Source organism: Sapajus apella, unplaced genomic scaffold (genome assembly GCF_009761245.1).
Source record: "Sapajus apella isolate SASKATOON/1434 unplaced genomic scaffold, GSC_monkey_1.0 scaffold907, whole genome shotgun sequence".
NCBI lineage: Eukaryota > Metazoa > Chordata > Mammalia > Primates > Cebidae > Sapajus > Sapajus apella.
The window spans coordinates 1-22,430 of NW_022437833.1; the positions used below are offsets into that span (position 1 = coordinate 1).

The 22,430-nt window shown below is 45.0% G+C and overlaps 1 protein-coding gene across 1 annotated transcript; it reads right to left on the reverse strand.

Moving 5' to 3' along the window:
* Window positions 1-10,737: 10,737 nt before the first annotated feature.
* Window positions 10,738-22,185, reverse strand: LOC116546444 (nuclear GTPase SLIP-GC-like). The gene is made up of 6 exons (XM_032272705.1): window positions 21,618-22,185; window positions 19,310-19,448; window positions 18,394-18,502; window positions 16,994-17,130; window positions 14,443-14,533; window positions 10,738-11,010 (listed from the first exon to the last, which is right to left on the reverse strand). Exons 2-6 carry the CDS (start codon window positions 19,418-19,420, stop codon window positions 10,865-10,867), a joined length of 594 nt encoding a protein of 197 aa, XP_032128596.1. The 5' UTR covers window positions 19,421-19,448; window positions 21,618-22,185; the 3' UTR covers window positions 10,738-10,864.
* Window positions 22,186-22,430: the final 245 nt, after the last annotated feature.

Sequence of the window (22,430 nt, forward strand, 5' to 3'; positions counted from 1 at the left end):
ATTTTGTACTCCCAAAAGTCATATGTTAAAGTTCTTCCCAGCCGGGCATGGTGGCTCACGCCTATAATCCCAGCGCTTTGGGAGGCCCAGGTGGGCAGATCATCTGAGGTCGGGAGTTCAAGACCACCTGACCAACATGGATAAATGCCATCTCTACTAAAAATACAAAATTAGCCAGGAATGGTGGCGTATGACTGTAATCCCAGCTACTCAGGAGGCTGAGGCAGGAGAATTGCTTGAACTAGGGAGGCGGAAGTTGCAGTGAACCGAGATCACGCCATTGCACTCCAGCCTGGGCAATGGGAGCAAAACTATGTCTCAAAAAACACACAAAAACAAACACTAACAAAAAAGTTCTTCCCTCCCAGTTCCTCAGAATGTATTTGGAAACAGTGTCTTAAAAGAGGTAATTAGGGTAAAATGAGGCTATTTGGGTAGATCTTAATCAATAAGACTGGTGTTCTCATAAGAAGAGAAGATTAAGACACACAGAAGGTCACCAGGGGCGCGTGCACACACATGCGCACACACATGTGCAAGCACACACACATGTACACACACACACACGCACACAGCAGGACAGCCATGTGAGGACAGGGGTAAGGCAGCTGTCCACAGGCCCAGGATGGAGGCCGCAAGAGAAACCAACCCTGCCGACACTTTGACCTCACACTTCCAGCCTCCAGAACTGTGAGAAAAGAAATTTCCGTTACTGAAGCCTCCCAGCCTGTGGCACTTTGTCACAGCTGCCGAGCTGACTAATGCACCCACAAGAATGTGCGATTAACCCAATTCCAATTTCACAGCAACTCCTTCTCTTGGAGTTCCCCTTTGTTACTCACTTCTGTGAGGAACGAGATGGAAAGACTTCTTTTATTATAAGCAAGTGATAGAAGGATGCAGGAGTTTGTGGACAAAACTTAAGTAGTTTCCTCCCCACTGGAAAGGAATCTGCGATGCATCCAATTGTCTTATGGTTGAGGTCTTTTTAAAAAATTTTTTACTTTAAGTTCTGGGATACATGTGCAGAGCGTACAGGTTCGTTACATAGGTATACATGTGTCACGGTGGTTTGCTGCACCCATCAACCCGCCATCTAGGTTTTAAGCCCCACATGCATTAGGTATTTGTCCTAATGCTCTCCCTCCCCTGGTGTGTGGTGTTCCCCTCCCTGTGTCCACGTGTTTGGTTGAGGTCTTTGTTAGCATGTGTTTCAATCAGGAGTGTTGCAAACTCAGGCAGAATGAGATTTCCTTTACAGCTAGAGAACCTACAGTCTCGGGTCTGATTTGGTCTGTCGCTCATCAGCCCACTGCCAATATTTCTAAAGCTCTATGCCCAGGAGAACAGCACTTTTCACACTAAGCAAAGAAAAAAAAAAAAAAAGGCAGTCACGGTGCCTGCTATCACCGCGCGTGGCTGTGCTCAACCAAAAGGGTCTCCTTGCGTGTATCACCAAGTTATTACTCTGCTTTGTGGCTCCATCTTATTTCTCTGCATGCCCCTCCCTAGTTTTTGTTTTTGTTTTTTAATCATGATCCATGTTAGTCAAGGGATGGCCTATCCCTGTCCTGGGCCATCTGCCCTGCTCCCCTGTAGCTGGTGATAAGCACATTCATGGCCTCTCCTTAACTATCTCTTTTAGAGGTGAGGTGTGATTCTAAGGAAGCAGGGAGGTTACCTTTACTTTCTTTCCAGTCCCGAGGTTCTAAGTTTTCCCTCTTCTCCTCTCAATGTCCCCAAATGGGGCAGTCTCACACTGAGGCTTGGCCTTCATCAGTCCATCACTGAGGGGTAGAACCCTCACCCGCACACATGGGTAAGCAGGATTAAAACCACCTTTGCAAAATTATGTCAGTGAGAAAATTATGGCAGTGAGGGAAATCCGATCTAGCCAACCCCCTCTCTTGCCTTTAGCTCTCAAGCTGCCTTAATTACTCCTGCGCTTAAGCCAAGCTAACTTTGGAAGATATTTAGCTTATAGTTTAAATAATAGCCCTCCTCCCAAACTCAACAGGCTTTGAGAAGCTAATGAAAGACCACCAGGCTAGGGAGAGGAGAGGAGCCTGAATTCTGCCAAGGGGTAGACATAAACGATTGCCAGCCATTATGCTGGAGCTGCTACAGATAGAGTCACTCCTGTAGATTAGCCTTTTGAGACATCTTTTAGGTTATTTGCATGTCTGACACCCATGGCTCTATCTGGACCCACCAACCAATGGCTCCTGTGGCCCCACTCAGGAGCAACTCAGCTCAAGAGGACAGCTTCAATCCCCTATGAATTCATCTGTCTCAATCAATCAGCAGTAAGTACCCATTGCCTAGCCATCCCTGCTCCTCCCCTCAAACTGCCCTTGAAAAACTCCTAAACTACACACCTTTGATGAGATGAAATGAGACTGATTTGAGTAAGAACTCCATCTCCCATGTGGCATGCCCTGACTCATGTCAATTAACTCTTTCTCTACTGCCATGTTGTGGCCTCTGTTTGCACAGCAGGCAGGAAGAACCCACCGGGCAGTTACAGGGTGTCTTCCCATCAGGCCATGAGGGCTGGACCCACACCCAGCACCCTCCCTCCTAAGCCGAATCTCCTGCCTGCCCCAGTTACCCAAGGAATCAGTCAGTGTCACTGGGGAGGCATACATCTCACCAGTTATTTTAACAGAATTTAAATTAAAGGTTTGCTGACTAGGTATGAAGTCGGTAACTAGGTAACAGAAAGGGAAGAGAGGTCTCTTGCCAGTGGCCAGTGATGGGGGAGGGATGGGCAGGTGCACCAAGGGTTCCCTTCTCTGAAGGTCTACAGGGCAGAGTAAAGGCCTCCCTCTCCCCTCTCTCTGCTTCCATTCAACCTCTAAGAAAGCCTGAGCCATGCCTAGCCTCTACCACAATCATTGAAAACTGCTTCAGGGCTAACCTTTGAGGAGAGATTTGGACCTGTAACCACCCAGTGGGTTCACCTTGCCTGCTGCCTAGACAGAACCAATTTATCAAGACAGGGGAACTGCAATAAAGACTAATTCACTAAGAGCCAGCTGTGCGGGAGACTGAAGTTTTATTATTACTCAAATCAGTGTCCCTGAGCATTCTGACATCAGTGTTTTAAAAGATAATTCAGCAGGTAAGGGGCTTGGGAAGTGGGAGTGGTCAGGCGGGGTCAAAGTGAGATTTTTTTTTTTCTTTTTGAGATGGAGTCTCGCTCTGTCGCTCAGGCTGGAGCGCAGCGGCACGATGTCGGCTCTCTACAACCTCTGCCTCCCACGTTCTCTCACTCTAGCCGGTCTCCTCTTTCCTGGGGAGATGAGCTGGCTAGGACTTCAAGCTCACCACAGAGGTTGCAGCACGCTAAGGGTCACAACAAAAGACTTTTGCTCATAATTTTAACCTACTGACCCAGCAGCTCTTGTTCCTGAGACTCCTGCTTCTGGTTCCTGAATCTGTTGGGTTTCACTCGGGGTTGCTGGAAAAATATTAGGGAAATATTAGGAAAAGTTAGAAGATTATAGTCTTAAACTTTTTGGAAGGCCAAAAGGTTTTAATGGAATGGGCTGAAGGCAGCCAGTTCTTACGTTAGAGTATTAAGTCATAGGGTAAAGATGAGGGACAACAAAGGCTTCCCCAGTGAAGTTTGTTTACCCCACATCCCTTTGTCTCTAATTTGTTTGCTCATGTAAACTTTGTGCTGTATGGTCCTCTCAGGGGGAGGTACAAGGGGAATTACCTGTGAATCTGTTTACCCTGGGCCCTGGAACCAAAACCTTTTATCATTCATAAAGCCACTCTTTTAACCATGTTAATTATCCACAAGCATGTTGACTTAGAACCTCTGTTATTAAATCTATACTGAGTACATGTGAGGAGGTATAGGGACGCATCATCGGTTAGCTGCAATCGCCCTCTGAAAGCAGCTGATGACCATCTCTAGCCCACTCAAAATCACTGTACTGGGAGTGGGAGTGCAGTCACCTATCCAGTCGTTAAGTGAGGGTCTGCAGGACAGACTTCTGCAGGTGGCGATCAACATCTCATGAATCCTCTTGATGCTACCCTTGGCTTTTAAAGTTTTTCTTCTTCTATTGCTTCAGTCTGAATTTCTGTCCAGAATCTATGTCACTATCAGCCTGAGCCTCTTACCAGGACTCAAGATGCTGTCCCAAGTTCTTCCCCTCTTGTTCCACTCTGCCAGTGCAGCCTTCCTGACTGGACAGTTCTTGGTTACATTCTTCTGGCAGTTAACACACAGCCCTACCGCCGGTGCCAGCTCTGACTTTCTAAGCTCCAGCTGGAGTTAACTCCTTGGCTTCTGATACCAAGGAGGTAATTTTATTTGAAGACAAAGATTTGGAGCAGAGAGATATAAACCTAACGAACATTAGTCCGCAGCCCTCACTTGTCCCATGGGTTATTTAGAAGTGTGTTGTTTGGTTTACAAATATTTGAAGACTTTTCCAGATATCTTATTGTTATTAACTTCTAATTTAATTCCACTGTGGTCAGAGAACACACTTTGTATGAGATCCATATTTTAAAATTTATTGAGACCTATTTTATGACTCAGGATATGGTCTATCTTGGGAAATATTCCATGTACACTAGAAATTAATGTGCACTTTGATGTTGATTATAGAGTATTCCATAAATCTCAATGAGGTAAAGTTGATGTGATGTTCAAGTCTTTTATAGCCTTACTGAGTTTTTCTACTTGTTCTATCAGTTATCAAGGGACGGTATTGAGATTTCTGACTATAATTGTGGATTTGGCTATTTCTCCTTTGAGTTTTATTAGCTTTTACTTTGTGCATTTAGAAACTTTGTTATTAGGTGCATAACTAGGATTATGTCCTCAACGAATTAACTACTTTATCACTATGCAGTGATCCTCCTTATCATTAGTAATCATCTTTGCTCTGAAATTTACTTTGTCTAATATTGATATAGAAACTCTGTCTTTAAATTCGCATTTGCAAATATCTATCTTCCATCCTTTTACTGTTAACCTATTTATGTCTTTATATTTAAAGTGGGTTTCTACTTTAAAGACAACATATACAGAGGGCTTTTTTAAAAAAAATCTAACTTGGTAACCTCTGCATTATTTAATTCATGTTTTAGATCATTTACTTTTAATATGTTTATTTGTATGACTGGGTTTAAATCTACTATCTGGCTATTTGTTTTCCATTTGTATCTTCTATCATTTATTTCCCATTCTTTTCTTTCCTTTCTTGGATTATCTGAGCATTTTTAATATTACGTTTTCTCTCTTTACATTGTTTGCTAAATATAACTCTCTTGTTTCTCTAGTGATTGCTCTAGGCTTTATAGTATATATCTTTAGCTTATCACAGTCTACCTTATACATTATATAACTGTGTATATTGTATAATAATCTTGCAAAAACATACTTTCATTTCTGCCTTCCTGGCCATTGTGCTTTTGTCACACATTTAAATTCTATATGTTATAAACTCCACAATGCATTGTTATTGGTTTTGTGTTAATCTTTTAAATAGATGTGAGAAAAATAAGAAAAAGTATTTTATATTTGCCCACATATTTACTATTTTTGCTACTTACATTGGTATGTCTGTAAAGTCCATTTCACTTCATTTTTGAAAAGTGTTTTTTGCTAGATAGAGAACTCTAGATGAACTTTTTTTTTCTCTCAATTTTTAAAAGAGGTCACTCCACTGATTCTTGGCTTATATTGTTTCTGAAGAAAAGTCTGCTGTCATTCTTGTTTTTTATTCCTTTGTATATATTATCCATCACTGCCTTTGCAGCCTCCCCCTCACTCCCCATGCACCTGGCTGGTTTTAAGATTTTCTCTTCATCACTGATTTTCAGTAATTTGATTATGATGCATCTTACTGTGATTTTTCTTATTTTCTTTTGTTTCATATTCAATGAGCATTTTGGATCTGTGAGTTTATAGATTTTATCAAGTTTGGAAAAATCTCAAACATCATTCTCTTAAATATTTTTTTTCCTATATCCCCACCTCTTTACTGTTATTGTGCTTCTAGTAGTTCTAGTAACAAATATTTTAGGCTGTTTGATGTTTTACTAATGCACTGTTCATTTTTTTCCTCTGTTTCACTTTAGATAAGTTCTATTGCTCTGTCGTCAAGTTCACTTGTCTTTTCTTCTACCCTATCTAGTCTGCTGTTAACCCCATGTAGACAATGAGGCTTTTAAAATCTCTACAAGTTCTATTTGAGTCTTAAATTTCTTCCATTTCTCTTCTCATTGTGTTTATGCTTTATTCTATCTTCTTGAGCACCTGGAGTACATTTATTGTAGCAATTTTAATAACCTTATCTACTAATTCTATCCCCTGTGTTATTTCTGGGTCTATTTCTACTGATATTTTTCATTATTGTTCATATTTTCCTGCTTCTTTGTATGCCTGGATGTTTTTGTTTTCATGCCGCACATTGTCAATTTTCCATCATTGAGTGCTGGGGTTTTTATTCCTAAATGTTTTTGTGTTTTGTTCTGGGATGCAGTTAAGTTACTTGCAAACAGTATGATTCTTCCAAAGTTTTAAAAAAATCTTCATTGGTGGATGCATAACAGCCTTTCGTCCAGGACTATTTTGACCCCACTACTAAGGCGATACTCTTCTGATCAGCCTACTTGACACCTCATGTGTAAGGTCTTCCACTATGGCTCATTTAGCTTGAACTGAGTTTTGGGGGTTTTTCTGCCTGCTTCTTTCCAGGGGTTCTTTCCTCATTTTTAGTAGTCTCCTCACAGGATATGCTAATCAGTACTCAAATAAAGAATCAAAGGAGACCCACTTCACATCTCTGGAGCTCTCTGTCCAGCTCTCTTCTCCCTGGTAATCTTCCCTGTGAATTCTAATCACCTTGGACTCTTCAAACTCTGATCTCTGTCCCCTCAACTCAGGGAGACCACTCAGTTCTTCTGGGACTTCCCCTCCCTGTGCTGTGGCCTGGAAACTCACCCAAGGCACAAGACAGAGCACTGTGGGCCTCACCTTATCTCCTTCCCTCCTTTCAGGGATGACTGTGGTACACTATTTCCCCAGATCTAAAAATTGTTGTTTCGTAATTTTTGTTTGCTTGTTGTTGTTTAACCAGAGGGTAAATCTGGTCCTGTTACTCCACCGTGGCTGGAGTGGAGGTCCTCTATATCCCTCCTGAGAAATACGAAAAGGGAACTATACGAACTGCGACAGAATGCTATGTGTTTAGAAGTTTAACATGATACTGAGGAAAAGCGTACCCATTCCAGAGCAAAAAAAAAAAAAAAAGAAGAAAAAAAGTTTAATATGAAAAAAGAGCCACTGAGACCTCACTACATGGCTAAATCTCTTTTTATCCTACTTAGGCAAAAGATATTACAACAAAAAGAGAAGAATTTTAAATCCTCGATTTCAAAAGATGTTCTAATCGTCCAGTCCATCTCTCTCCTTTTGTATATGAGGAAATGAAATCTCAGAGGTGTTAAGGAATTGGCATGTTAGTATTGGTCAGAGCTGGGATCAGAACCCAAGTCCCCCAACAGACAAGCCACTAAACCATGTTATTTCCATTCTGCCCATAAATGATAGTGACCATTTGTCAAGTACCATGAAGTACAGCGTGTCCATGTTTTGTAGGCATGACCCTAAACTTCCTGACAACCCTGGTGGTATCAGGGTAGGCACTACCATTGTCACCATTTTACAGATAAATTACCTGAATCTCAGAGAGTTTGAATGATTTGTCTAAGACAACTGTTCTCAAAGTATGGTCGCTGAAACTCTCCTATGGGGTCTGCTGGGTTAAACTATTTTTACAATAATACTAAGATGTTATTTGCCTTTTCTACCACGTTGACACTTGTACTAAAGGTATAAAAGCAAAGGTGGGTAAAACCACTTGCACTTTGGCATGCACCAAAGCAGTGGCACCAAACTGCATTCAAAACTCTTGCCTTTTTCACCATCGTGAACTTGCGGGGCTTGAAAAAGCCAGCTTGACTGAAAATGTTCTTAATGTAACAGTATGTTATTAATTGTATTAATTATTGACACCTAAGTAGATGTCATTTTATTGTTCAGTGGGACAAAATGGGAAATACACTTCAAGCACTTCTGCTGCCTCAAAGAAAAGCATTTCCTTGAGTGTTTGAGTTTCAGGCTGAACTGGACACTTTTTTCTTGGGACATCCTTTTTATTTGAAATAATTACTGATAAACTACGGTTCATCATATGCAGTTACATGGCAAACGTTTTCCCAAAAATGAAGAAAATGAATCTATTTCTTCAAAGAAAACAACTGACAATATTTGTTGTCAATGATAAGATGAGCGTTTGGCGGGGGAATGGAATTTTGTAAAACTTCTATTTTTCACTGTGAGCTTGACAGCTTTTCAATACTTCAGACTCTCCTGATGAGATTGGTGAAGACACTAATAAAATGATTTCATGGTATTATACAATAAAATGCAGCAACATTTGGAATATCTGCTCAACTCAGTGAATAAATATTTTCAAGATGAACAACGCCTGATACCACAAAAATCATGTTAGTAAAAGTATCCATTCAAAGTACAAAATCAACCAATGCATTTTAATGTAATAGGTGAAAAATGTTCACCAACATGCTTTCAGATTCCACATTGCAATTAACTTTTAAGAAACTGCCATCTGCCTTTGTAGAATCAAAAAATATCCCAAAATTCCCTGAAAAACCTATTAAAACACTTCCTTGGATTCCAACTGTAGGTCTGTGTGAGACTGAGTTTTTCTCATATACATGAACCAAAACAACATATTGCAACAGAGTGGATGTAGAAACTGACATGAGAATCCAACTGTGTTCTATTAAGCCAGGGAATAAAGAGATTTGCAAAAGTGGAAAACAATGTTACTCTTCTCAGTACATTTATTTATTTATTGGGAAAATAGCTTTTTACATAACAATGTGTTATTTTTAATAACACATAATGGGTTGATTACTGTTACTTCTAAAAAAGTAAATAATTACTTACATTTTCTCCTATTTAATTTTGAATACAGTCAATATCAACAGCTATAACCTACACAAACAAACACTCCTTAGGGTCCTTTAAAAGTGAAGGGTCCTGAGATGAAAACATTTAGTAAGTGCTGGTTTTAAATAGCACATCTGAGCAGTGGGGAAGCCGGGTCTATGTTCCTCTGGCTGCCAAACCCATTTTATTCCCATGACACAATGTTGCCTCCTTCCCCAAAGTCTCATCAGTATTAAAATGAAAAACAGAATTGGGTCCCTACAAGCTTTATTTTGCAATGTTTTCCATAATACTTAAGTTTTTCAATGTTTAGATATTTTTCTTCATTGAAAGATGAATTTCTTTTTATGGCTTATTTTATATCTTACAATGTTGTTTTCTAAAATATTTAAGTTTTTTGATGTTTAGATTTTTTTATTTTTTATTTTTGAGATGGAGGCTTGCTCTGTCACTCAGGCTAGAGTGCAGTGGCGCAATCTTGGCTCACTGCAACCTTCGCCTCCCAGGTTCAAGGGAGTCTCCTGTTTCAGCCTCCCGAGTAGCTAGGGCTACAGAGGCGTGCCACCACACCCACTTTTAATAAAGACGGGGTTTCACAGTGTTAGCCAGGATGGTCTCAATCTCCTGACTTCATAATTTGCCCGACTCAGCTTCCAAAGTGCTCGAATTACAGGCATGAACCACTGTGCCCAGCCTGATGTTTGATATTCTTGAGGAAGCAAAAGTTTTTTGTCCTAACACTTTAGAACTCCATTAGGTATTGAAGATGACTATTTTTTGGCTATAAAATAAAATGCAGTAAACATACTAGTTTTATATTGCATACAAAGTCCAAATAGTTGGGAAATGTCCTCTATTAGATTTCACAAAACAGAAAATTCTGAGCCAGGCACGATGCCTTATGCCTACAATTCCAGGGCTTTGAGAGACTGAGGTGGGAGGATCACTTGGGGCCAGGAGTTTGAGACCAGTGTGGGCAACAGAGCAAGACGCCATCTCCACGAACAATTAAAAAATTACCCAGGGCCGGGCGCGGTGGCTCAAGCCTGTAATCCCAGCACTTTGGGAGGCCGAGGCGGGTGGATCACGAGGTCAAGAGATCGAGACCATCCTGGTCAACATGGTGAAACCCCGTCTCTACTAAAAATACAAAAAATTAGCTGGGCATGGTGGCGTGTGCCTGTAATCCCAGCTACTCAGGAGGCTGGGGCAGGAGAATTGCCTGAACCCGGGAGGCGGAGGTGGCGGTGAGCCAAGATCACACCATTGCACTCCAGCCTGGGTAACAAGAGTGAAACTCCGTCTCAAAAAAAAAATTACCCAGGTGTGGTGGCCTGTACCTGTAGTCCCAGCTACTCTGGAGGCTGAGGCTGGAGGATCACTTGAGCCCAGTAGTTCAAGGCTGCAGTGAGCTATGATGGTGCCACTGCACTCCAGCCTAGGCCACAGAGGTAGACCCTGTCTCTTGTGAACAAAAAAGTATGGCCAGGCACAGTGGCTCATGCCTGTAATCCCAGCACTTTGGGAGGCAGAGGTGGGCAGATTGCTTGAGGTCAGGAGTTCAAGACTACCCTGGCAAACATGGTGAAATCCTGTTTCTACTAAAAATACAAAAAATTAGCTGGTGTGGTGGCGCACACCTGTAATCCCAGCTACTCGGGAGGCTGAGACAGGAGAATTGCTTGAACCTGGGAGGCGGAGGTTGCAGTGAGCCAAGATCACGCCATTGCACTTCAGCCTGGGTAACAGAGTGAGACTCCATCTCAAAAAAAAAAAAAAAAAAGAACCAAAAAAGTAATTCTGATTGTCTGGCTCTGGGCTGATCTTTCATCCATTGGGACTAAGCCCTGGGAGTTACAGTGACATCCTGGGGGGGCCAGCCTTGCGGGGGGATGCCCTTAGGAGGAACTCTTGCATGCCTTTCCTCAGCCGGGCATTCTCCGCGGCCTCCCTCAGGCTTCTGTGCAGCTTCTCCATCTCCTTGTATTCACTCCCGACATCTACAGGAGAGCAGAAAGTGCATGTCAGGACTTGACGTCCTTTGTAGAAACGTCTCCAGAAAGCAAATCCCCCAACAATCCTGTCACTTGTCCCAGAATATGAGATCTGGAGTGGTGCTTACAGATCAGACATCAAAGCAGGTATTCCTCCTCTTACCAGAACGCTGTCTCAGCATGGGGTCACCCTCAAAAGAAACACAAACCTACCCATAAGAAAAACTGAGAAGTCACTAGGTCTGTATTAAGCCTTCACAGGCATGTAATATACAAAGCACATTGCACAATAACACCTCCCCTAAGTCCTCTCCAGGCGGCTCCCCCTCCTTTCCCACCCATCCCTATCCTCCCGGAACGATCCATTCTCAGTGAATGTTCTCTCTTTGGCATCTCACGTTTCATCCCACGATCTGCAATCAAATCATGTTCTCACAATGGTTAGTTTTATGTGTCAACTTGTCTAGGTCACTGGGTTAAACGAGAGTCTGGATGCCTCTGGGAGGGTGTTTTTAGATGAGATTGACATTTAACTCAGTGGACCTCAAGTAAAGCAGATGGCCCTCTCCAGTGTGGATGGACATCAACCAGCCAGCTGAAGGCATGCATGGAGCCAAAGGCTGGCCTCCCTCAAGCAGGAGGGGATTCTCCAGTGACAGCCTGGGGCCTTCGTCTACAACGTCAGCTCTGCCTGGTTCTGCAGGGATGTTCTCTGGACTCCAACTGCCACTCTTTCTGGAGTCTCCATCCTGCTGGCCTCCCTGCATCAGCCTGTGGGCTGACCAAGCCTCCACCATCGTGTGAGCCAATTTCTTAAAATAAATCTCTTCCTCTGTCTATCCACACATGCTACTGGTTCTGTTTATCTGGAGGATGCTGCCTAATGTGGTCCCCTTTGATGGGACCCTTCAGACTGAGCGCCAAATGCCTTTCCAAACCCCCTTGGCTTTCTGTGCCCCACAGGGTGACTCAGGCTAACTGGCCCTGAGCCTGGCCAGGGATGGGACTCATGAACAGGAGGGGAGTTAGGACCCTGAGTCTTTTTGTCCTGTCTCATATCTGGAAGGCATCCCTTCTCTCTGCTGCCTGTGAAATCAGCCTAAACTTGAAGGCTTCCCCTAGGACCCAGCTTCAGTGAAGCTTCCCATGTCCCAGCCCTGAATAACCACTGTCTCCTGAACTTCAAGAATGACGATCTGAAGTGTGAGTGGGTGCCCTCCCTCAGGGCCTTGCTTAAGTGTGCCATTCCCAGGGAGACCTTCCTTGACCAACCTGTCCCCTACCCCAGCATCCCTTCTCCCGTGACTCTGCTTCGCTTCCCTGCCACATATTTCACTTATTAGTTTGCTTACTGCCTGCCTTCCTCCCACTGGGCTGCGAGCTCCGTGAAGGCAGGGACTCTTGCCTGTTTTGGTCACCACTGGGTCCTCAGCACCCAGGAGGTGACAGAATCGCTTGCTGAGTGAATGCAAACTCCCAAGTCTCAAAATGCACATTCTTACACAACTTGTCTTACCAACCAGGTAAGGCCCTGTCAACAGGGACTGCCTTTTAGATTTCTTTATGACCTGGGCACCTGCCGCAGCCACCCTGACAGGACGTACATTCGTTGTCGATGGTGAAGAGAAGGAAATAGGCTTAAATTACAGCAGGCGCAATTGACATCAAACTGGGGAACACAATCTGTCTGAGACCTGCTCAAGAGCTCTGGCAAGTGGGAGTTCTTTAAAGACGCACACTGGAATGACATCATCTCAAAACTTAGATTCCTATAAAGGCTTGAAAGAAGGTCATGAGAATCCAATACATTATAGTGTGAGGGTATTGAATCTCTTCCTCTGGAGTTTGTCAGGAGCAGGTCAGAGGTCCATCTAACCAGCCATAAATGGGGCAGAAAGATTCCCAGAGAGATGGAGAAGTACAGAACGATGTTCAGAAGCAGCAATTGTGGCTTTGACTTTGGGAATAGCTCTGCCTACGTTCACCCTGGCAAACTCAGCACCATCAGATCTATTCATTTCAGCCGGCAACTATAGATGTGGAATTCGGTATAAAAGGCATGGCCGGGTGCAGCGGCTCACGCCTGTAATCCCAGCACTTTGGGAGGCCGAGATGGGCAGATCACCCGAGGTTAGGAGTTCGAGATCAGCCTGACTAACATAGAGAAACCCTTTCTCTACTAAAAATACCAAATTAGCCAGGTGTGGTGGCACATGCCTGTAATCCCAGCTACTCGGGGAGGCTGAGGCAGGGGAATTGCTTGAACCCAGGAGGCAGAGGTTGTGGTGAGCCGAGATCCCACCATTGCACACTGGTCTGGGCAACAAGAGCCAAACTCCGTCTCAAAAAATTATACATATATAAAAGACACAAAATATACAGGGGGCAGAGCAAGTTTCCTCCCCTTCCCCCAGCCTTCCAGTTTCCCTCCTTAGAGGCAACCAGTACTACCAGTGTTCTGTGTATCCCACGGAGATTTTTATGCACATACAAACATATAAGTATGTATTTCCTTCTTTCCCGTCTGACAAATGGCAACATGTCATACACATTTACTCACTTTGTAATATATTTTGGAGATCATTTCATACCATTACTTATAAAGCTGCTTTATTTTCCTAACAGTTGCTTAGCCTTCCACTGGTTGTGTCTCTAATTTAATTTACACAGTGCTTTACTTACAGACATTTGAGTTGCCCCAATTTTTGACGTCAGAAACAATGCTACTCTGAACAACGGTGCCCATATGCCATTCTCCCCGCATATAAGAATATCTGCAGGGTAAAACCTTAGAAGTAGGATGGCTGCGCCAAATGGCATGTGCATTTTAAATCTGGCGAGACATTACCCAATTGCTTTTTGTACCAGTTTACACTCTCCAGTTTATACCGGGGGCCTGGTGGAGCCCACGGACTGAAAGGGACACAGCTGCCTACCCCAAGGTCCACAGCGGGTGCTGCATCCCCAGGCCCCAGGTGGCTTAAGAAAAGCCTTTCTCCACCATCGCCAGACAATGAAGTTTTTCATAAGGAGGCATCAACTTCAAAGACAGGCTTTATGGAGTAAGCAGGGCAGAGCTGTGGATTTAAATTAGCGGCTTTCCAGCTACGGGGCCTTTGGCACATTTCCTAATGTGAGTCTCTATTTCTGCATCTGCAAAATGGAGCAATAACATCTATCCCGGGGAACTAATGTGAGAATTCAGTGAGACCATGAGCACAAGCCGAGTATAATGTTTGCTCTCATTTGGGCGCTCAGCAAAGGCTGAGGCTGTCATTTCATCATCATCATCATCATCATCATCATCATCATCATCATCATCTCCACTCCTTGCCCTGGTCATTCTTCCTGACTTAATACCTTTAAATTCAGGAAGAAGCCACCACGGCCAGGGCCGTCTGCAAAATCTGCCTGCATGCAAAGCTTTGGCGTATTTACCTGCAAGCTCCTTGTAGAGGCCATCCCCCTGGGACGAGGCGAGGGCCAGCATGGTGGCGATACTGCCCTTCACTTTCTCCACGATCCCAGCCTACATGACAAGAACATTCATTCTGTTAGGACGGTGCGGCCCAAGGGAAAGTGGATCTTATCAAAGGAACCCCACACAGTCTCCCAGCCACAGAAGGTACAGACTTTTGAGGACACCGAAAGGCCCAGGAAGCAGCAAGACAACGTTTCTGTGGGTTCCCACCACCTGGACAGCATCACCCTCACCGCCTACAGACTCGTGCGGGACGGAAGCTCTGGTGTCAGCTGATCAAATCAGGAGCTAATGGGGAAGCCCGGAGGCATGGCGGGGAGAAGAAGGGCAATCGCAGAGATGGAAAAAAAGGGAATGAGCTGGCCACTCTCCCACTGTCCTCTCCTCTATGCGTCTGCTCACTGGGGAAATGTTTGCTGGACACCTGCTCTGTGCCACTCACCTTACGGTGCACATCTGATTCTTCCCAACTGCCTGAGAGGTGTCTTCTTGCTACTCCTAGTTCTTTTATCAACTAAAACCCCTTTCTTCCCTTTTCCGTTTCTTGCCTCCCTTTGAAAAAATGTCAGGCTCCTTCCTCTAGTCTGGCAGAGTCTAGTTGGGAAGCTGGATCTCCTGGGCTTTTTTGCTAACATTCTAGATTCCAGCGTCTCAGCTCTAGCAGTGGGCCTGGAACTTGTAACTCAAGGCCTCTAGGTTTCCACCTCCTCATCTCTAAGATCAGGGAATGAGAGATTCACAGCTCTTAAACCAGGAGAGGCAGTCACCTCACTCTAGAGTGAGCAGCAAGCCACATTACAGATCAATATATCAGAGACTAATCCGTATAGTCAACGAAATGGTATTCTATTATTTAACTTATAGGACTATTGCAAAGAGGTCATTTTTTAAAAAACAGTAAATCTTCAGACATTACATATAAAAATAAATTTCATCTGTTGTGTAGAACTAAAGTATTTTAAACAATAACAATTAAAAGTTAACTGGCATTCTTTTTTTTTTTTTTTTTTGAGATGGAGTCTGAATCTTGCTCTGTCACCCAGCTGGAGTGCCATGGCGTGATCTCAGCTCACTGCAACCTCTGGCTCCCTAGTTCAAGCGATTCTCCTGCCTCAGCCTCCTGAGTAGCTGGGATTATAGGCACGTGCCACTACGCCCGGTTAATTTTCGTATTTTTAGTAGAGACGAGATTTCACCATGTTGGCCAGGATGGTCTCAATCTCCTGACCTTGTGATCCACCCGCCTCAGCCTCCCAAAGTGCTGGGATTACAGGCGTGAGCCACAACGCCCAGCCAACTGGCATTCTTAAAACAAAACGAAACAAAAAAGATCACAGAATGGGAACACTCTGTGATCTCGCCCAGTTTTAACTTCCTACGTTTCTGTAATTGAAGATACATCTGTACATACACATTTTTTTTAGTTACATTGTTTCCTGGGAGTCTTAAGATCCAGTATCTATGTATTCAGTGGGGAAACAGGAACCGGCTATGTGGAGTTCAGCCAATTTCTTGCCCATGAATTTGTAGACTGTGATAACATGTGAAAGGATTGAAACTGAACTGCTGCTGGTAACAAGATGCCTCTTAGCCTTCTCCAAGGGGAAAGACATGCTTTGAATTGTAAAGAAAGATATTTTCCAAAGCTGCAGTCCTGGTAGAGGAGAGACAACTGGGCAGAAACAGGTTGGAGATGATTCGAGAAGGCTAGTTCAGAGGTGGACTGAGATAGCAATGGGCCAGCTTCCCTGAGGGCCTGGAGACAGGATCAGCCAGCCTGGGTTGAGGCAGAAAATGTGGAGCCTCAGATGGCCAGGGAGGGAGCCACAGTGGCACGGACTCCAAGGATGTCTACTATTTGGGGGAAAAAGGGTGGCAAGCCATGAGGCCCAGAGCAGAGGCAAGGTGGTCCTAGCAGGCTTGACAGAAGCATTTAGGTCCAAGGAAACCGTCAGAAACTGTCTTCTGGGGTAGGTAAAACTAAAGCTGAATGTGTGCTAGGTACCGTCACTGGCCTTCAGTACGGTATTGCTATCTACTTATTGGGATTTTGCGTAGACAAGACATTTCCCTCTTTAAACAATCTGTTTTGAGATCATGCTGCTGCTGGACCTGCTGGAGCCAGGCTCCCTGGTCCTGAATCCTGGCCGTGCATCTCCCTGGCTGTGTGGCTGGTTGACACACCTCTCGCTGCTGGAATTTTCTTCTCTATAAAATGGGAACAATGCTAGTACCTGTCCCACAGACTTGCTGGGGATTAAACAAGCCAAAGTCTATAAAAGCTGAGCACATGTCTAGCTACCACAGTTGCGGTGCCACTGGTGACTTAGGAGAGAGGAGGGGCGCAGGGGAGTGCTGGCAGAGCTGCAGCTCTCAAGTCGAAGCCCCAGGAAGTGTCTGTCCCATGTGGGTCCAAATACCTACTATGTCTTCCACCTTCTGCAACCACTTCCCCTCCTCCCTCAGGGCCCCCCGGGGTCTGGGATCCGGGCTGTGGGCGTAGAGTACCTTCAGCTGCTGAAACTGGTGCTGCATCCTTTCCTGGGCCCTTTCAAACATGCCCTCGGCCACCTGCCGTTCCACTCCTCTTCTGATGACATCTTTCATCCTCTCACATGCTTTTTTCCCCGTGATCTGAGCTGCCTCTGGCAAAAATGATAGCCACAGTCACACCATGACTAGGACCTGCTTAGAAGCCTTTGGCATCATGGCCAGGCACAGTGGCTCACACATGTAATCCCAGCACTTTGGGAGGCTGAGGCAGGCAGATGACCTGAGGTCAGGAGTTTGAGACCAGCCTGACCAACATGGTGAAACCCTGTCTCTACTAAAAATACAAAAATGAGCTAGGCGTGGCACACACACCCATAATCTCCGCTACTTGGGAGGCTGAGGCATGAAAATCACTTGAACTCGGGAGGCGGAGGTTGTAGTGAGCTGAGACTGCTGCCACTGCACTCCAGCCTGGGCGACAGAGCGAGGGAGACGCCATCTCAAAAAAAAAAAAAAAAAAAGGAAAAAGAAGAAAAAATAAAGAAAGAAATCTTTAGCATTAGAAAGAAAAATAAGCAAGCCAAGTAAACAAACAAACAACAACAACAAAGTATACACACACACACACACACACATTTATATAAAAATAACATTTTCAATATTTAGATAATAACCAGCATTCAGAAAACCTAATGACTGAATCAGGCTGAAGCTTGCAAAATCACTCCCTACCCCTCAAACAATGGAGCCACCAAAACAGGAAGAGTCTGAAAGTGGGTTCACAGGCGAGTCCAAGTATTTGCGAATACTTGGAAACAAGAATAAGAGCTGGACACTGCATTCTACAGCTAAAGCAGCTGGGATGTTGCAGGATAAAAAGCAGGGTGCCTGGACCAAGGGTGTACAGGAAGAGCTGGAAAACACAGAGAAGGGTCCCCACACCTGCAGTCATGTGGTTGCAATGTGCAGACTGAGAGTACTGCAAAGACTTAGGTTGCCAGCTGGGCACAGTGGCTCACTTCTGTAATCCCAGCACTTTGGGAGGCCAAGGTGGGTGGATCACAAGGTCAGGAGTTCGAGACCAGCCTGGCCAGTATGGTGAAACCCCATCTCTACTAAAAATACAAAAAATGAGACAGGCGTGGTGGTGCACGCCTGTAACCTCAGCTACTCGGGAGGCTGAGGCAGGAGAATCGCTTGGACACGGGAGGTCGAGGTTGCAGTGAGTGAGCCGAGATCGTGCCACTGAAATCCAGCCTGGGAGACAGAGTGAGACTTCATCTCAAATTAAAAAAAAAAAAAAAAAAAGACTTAGGGTGCAAGGAGACAAGGGGTTTGAGCCGCACAAAAGGATGCGAAAGGCGCTGACAGAAAGTCCCAGAACAGGCAGGAATGCTGCTCCCTGCGGCCCGCACCTTCATAACAGAGCTTCAGGTCACTCTGGATAGAGGCGGTGAGGGACTCATAGATCCTCCTCTTCCTTCTGAGGATGTGGTCCTCCAGGCCCCCGAGGATGGCACTTATCTAGGAAGACAGAGCAACAGAGGTCATTGGTGGCAATTCCTTCAACGGAAGCAGGTCAGGTGTGCCAGTGCCTGGCCACCATTCCCTCCTCCTACGATACCTGGCTGTTTGCCTGTCATCTCCACAACTAGGCTGAGAGCTACTCACAGGCAGGAGCTTTGTTCTAAGTATCTCTATAACCCAAGCGCTTCCCCTGGTGCCTGGCACCTACAAACTACTTCATAAGTATTTCCTGAGTTGAACTCAGGCACAGGCAAGGTCCTGGAATGGTCCCTCTCTGGGGGCCAGAGGAGATACAAGCTCTTTCCCTAGCACCGCCATGTAATTTAGGCTGGCACTGGAAGAAAGTGAGTCACAGACAAGAGTCTTGAGGCCTCAAAACTAGAAACTGACCTAAAATTCAACAACAAAAAAATGACTTCTTTAAGCTTCACTGCATTGGATGCTACTTTGTAACACTGGTGAAAACGGTAGGTTAACGAACACGTTTCCAGCTGATGCAAAGTTTCATACAACTAAAGCTTCTTTAAAGATTCTTCCTGGAAACTGAGCAAACTTTACAACCTTGGTGCGCGCTCTTGGTGGCTTCACAGTGGAGCAAAGGTCTCCTACCTCCTCCAGGCAATCTTAGGCCCACTGCTCTCCCCATATCCCACTGTGCTCTGTATTTCACAGCACCTCCTAGAGGCCCTCCCAGACCCCGACACTCCAGGGAACAGGCAGTAACTCACTGGCAACCTACAAAACCAGCCTGGGAAGAAAGCCACGCCCAACCTCACTCCTCTCCTCACTATGTAAGGAACTTACCTCCTGGATCAGGAAATTTTTTTTGTAGCTATCATATTTCCAGCCACTTCGTATCCCAATTTCCATCATTTTCTCCTGCAGGGAGTACTTAAAAGCATCAAGGTGAGGCATCAGAGCCAAACCAGTGGGCTTCCCCGTCCTACAGAAGAAAGTGACAAAGAAGCTTACGAGAATGGTGGCTGCTGTGAGACTGAAACAAACATGAAACTAGCTGTGTCCTTCTGTTCATTTAAGAGAAGGAGGATGAGATCCAACAATTATCAAATCCCTACAACGTGCCAGACACCGTGCTGTGCCAGGCCTTTGACATAAAAACCTATGAAGTTCGTGAGATAATGTCCATTTAACAGGCGAGAAAACTGAGATTCAGAGAGAATTGCTGACGTGTCCAAAGTCAGAGAGTTAGTAAGAGGCAGAGCCAGCCTTGGAATACTGCTTTAACTGGAGAACTCACAGTCTTTCCACGGTCAACGTGTGTCCACTTGAAAGGGTGGAACTTGAACTCTTATACCTAAAAGTTGGGTAAGATCTGAGGAGGCGGAAAGAAGTTATTCCCCATGGGACAACGTGGGAAGCACAGTGGTTTCAGAATATCCCAGAAATAGGAAGTGAGAGGCTGCAGAGGAGAGAGTACAAGCTTTAAATCCCAGCTCGTGGCTCACGAGTTGGGCGCCACTGGGAAAGTTCCACAATTTTCTGAACCTCAGTTTGCTCAGATGTAAAAAGACAGAAGCCACTGCTTAGAGTTACTGGGAACATCTGATGAGCTAATGCATGCCAAGTACTTAGCACTGGTGCCCGGGACATGTAGCTACTCTCTCTTTGCCACCTGCTGGGCGGGCTACAGCAGAGGGCTGCTACCAGGCTGGGGCGTAGGCAGAGGTTGGAAAGGGAAGCTGGAGGCAGATGGAAGGTCTTGAATGCATTCTAAAGAATTTGAAGTTTAGCCCACAGAATTGTAAACAAAGTGGGGGTACAATCGGTGGAATGACATAAACCAAGACATGCTTAAAGAAAGGTGGGGCAAGGCCAGGCGCAGTGGTTCACACCTGTAATCCCAGCACTTTGGGAGACTGAGGCGGTCGGATCATGAGGTTAGGAGTTCGAAACCATCCTGGCCAGCATGGTAAAACCCCGTTTCTACTAAAAATACAAAAATTAGCCTGGTATGGTGGCAGGCACCTGTAATCCCAGCTACTCAGGAGGCTGAGGTAGGAGAATAGCTTGACCTGGGAGGTGGAGGTTGCAGTGAGCGGAGATTGCGCCACTGTACTCCAGCCTCGGTGACAGAAGATTCCATCTCAAAAACAAAAGAATAAAAAAAGAAAGGTGGGGCAGGGATGGGGGCTCTGAGTAAGACACAAGCAAAGGCTGGAGAATGGTTCAAGCAGCCACCAGTTGGCAACCATGTGAAATGCCAGCAGGAAGGACAGGGACTGGGGATGGGCAGCTGTACTGGGGACTGGGAGATTCTATTTCTATCAATGGAGTAAAGAATTAGAGGTCAAGGAAGGAGGGAAGGAGGGCTCACCAAGGAGGTATACTCCCCACACCCATGTCATGTATGTGAACAGGCAGTGTCAGAAACAGACACAGTGTCTTCAGTGCATTCAGGGAACGCTCTGAGGTGGGATGTGGTAGCTCATGCCAGTAATCCCAGCACTTTGGGAGGCCAAGGGGGGATGATCACTTAAGGCCAGGATTTCAAGACTAGCCTGGTCAACATAGCAAGACCCTATCTCTACAAAAAAAAAAAAAAAATCTATCTGTTAAAAGTTAGCCAGGCAGAATGGCATATGCCTGTGGTCCCAGCTACTCAGGAGGCTGAGGTGGGAGGCTTGTCTGAACCCAGGAGTTCGAGGCTGCAGTGAGCTAGGATTGTGCCATTGCACTCCAGTCTGGGCAACAGAGCAAGACCCTGTCTCATTGTTTTAAAAAGGAAAGAAAGAAAGTTCTAAGGACCATGTATGTTTGATTAATTCCATTCTCTCCAATCAAAATAGCCTGTCCTCGGCTCAGATCCCTAAGAAAATGTATCCCCAGCTGCATGTGTGAGATATCTGAAAAATAATGGGAATCATAATATTAGTCTGAAGGCAGCATCTCAATCTGTGTCCGGGTCATCATGGGAAATTTTTAAGTAAACCAGACCAAGGAGGCTTTTGCGTTTTGCCAAAGACTAAGCTTTCCTCCTCTAGTTACAAGCTACTCTTTATACTTCCAGATACAAATTCTAAATTCTTAAAGACTCTGGCTCAACGTTCTTCTGATGTCTGTTCCTGAAGGGGCAAGACGAAAGATTCTTTACCTAAAAATGCTTGCAAAAACAGGGTCGATCTGGTCGTAGATGGGCTGAGTGAGAGCTTCGTTTAGATCAATTCTCGCCAGAGTCCTGGAGGCATAGATGCCATTTTTCAGGCAAACAGCTTTCAGGGTCTGATGAAAACCTTGGTTTCCTTTACTCCTCTAGAAAATCAACAATAAATTAGCAGAGTTAGCAGGTATTAACTAGAAGGTCACTGGATTAGAATTGCATTTCCCAGGCCAAAGGTCATTACTAAGAATCACAGGAAAGGGTAGAGACATGCTCTTTAAACAGATGATTAAACTGAACGAGGGGGACAGTGGCCACGCCTCTAGATTGTCTGGGGGGCCCTGCCATGAGCTTCCTAAGTGCCCTGGGCTCACTCTGAGCACAATCCTTCCCAAGCGATTCTGAATGTGCTAATTTACTCATTTGTCCTTGGCCATCAGCTCATTGAGAGCAAGCACAGTGTCTCATCCATCTTTATGTCCCCACACCTGGCAACAACCTAAGTAGTATTTGAGAAATATTTGTTTTTGTTTGTTTGTTTGTTTGTTTTGAGACGGAGTTTTGCTCTCGTTGCCCAGGCTGGAGTAAAATGGCAGGATCTCGGCTCACCACAACCTCCACCTCCCAGGTTCAAGCGATCCTCCTGCCTCAACCTCCCGAACAGCTGGGATTACAGGCACTCACCACCATGCCTGGCTAATTTTTGTATTTTTAGTAGAGACAGAGTTTCACCATGTTGTCCAGGCTGGTCTCAAATTCTTGACCTTAGGTGATCCACCCACCTCAGCCTCCCAAAGTGCTGGGTTT

Excerpts from the sequence above, each read along its gene's own strand:
- LOC116546444 (XM_032272705.1), bottom strand. The coding sequence starts at position 19,420 with ATGCCTCACCTTGATGCTTTTAAGTACTCCCTGCAGGAGAAAATGATG. Across the intron at positions 18,503-19,309 it reads AAAATTTCCTGATCCAGGAG|ATAAGTGCCATCCTCGGGGG; the intron begins GTAAGTTCCTTA and ends CTGTCTTCCTAG. Across the intron at positions 17,131-18,393 it reads CCTGAAGCTCTGTTATGAAG|AGGCAGCTCAGATCACGGGG; the intron begins GTGCGGGCCGCA and ends CATTTTTGCCAG.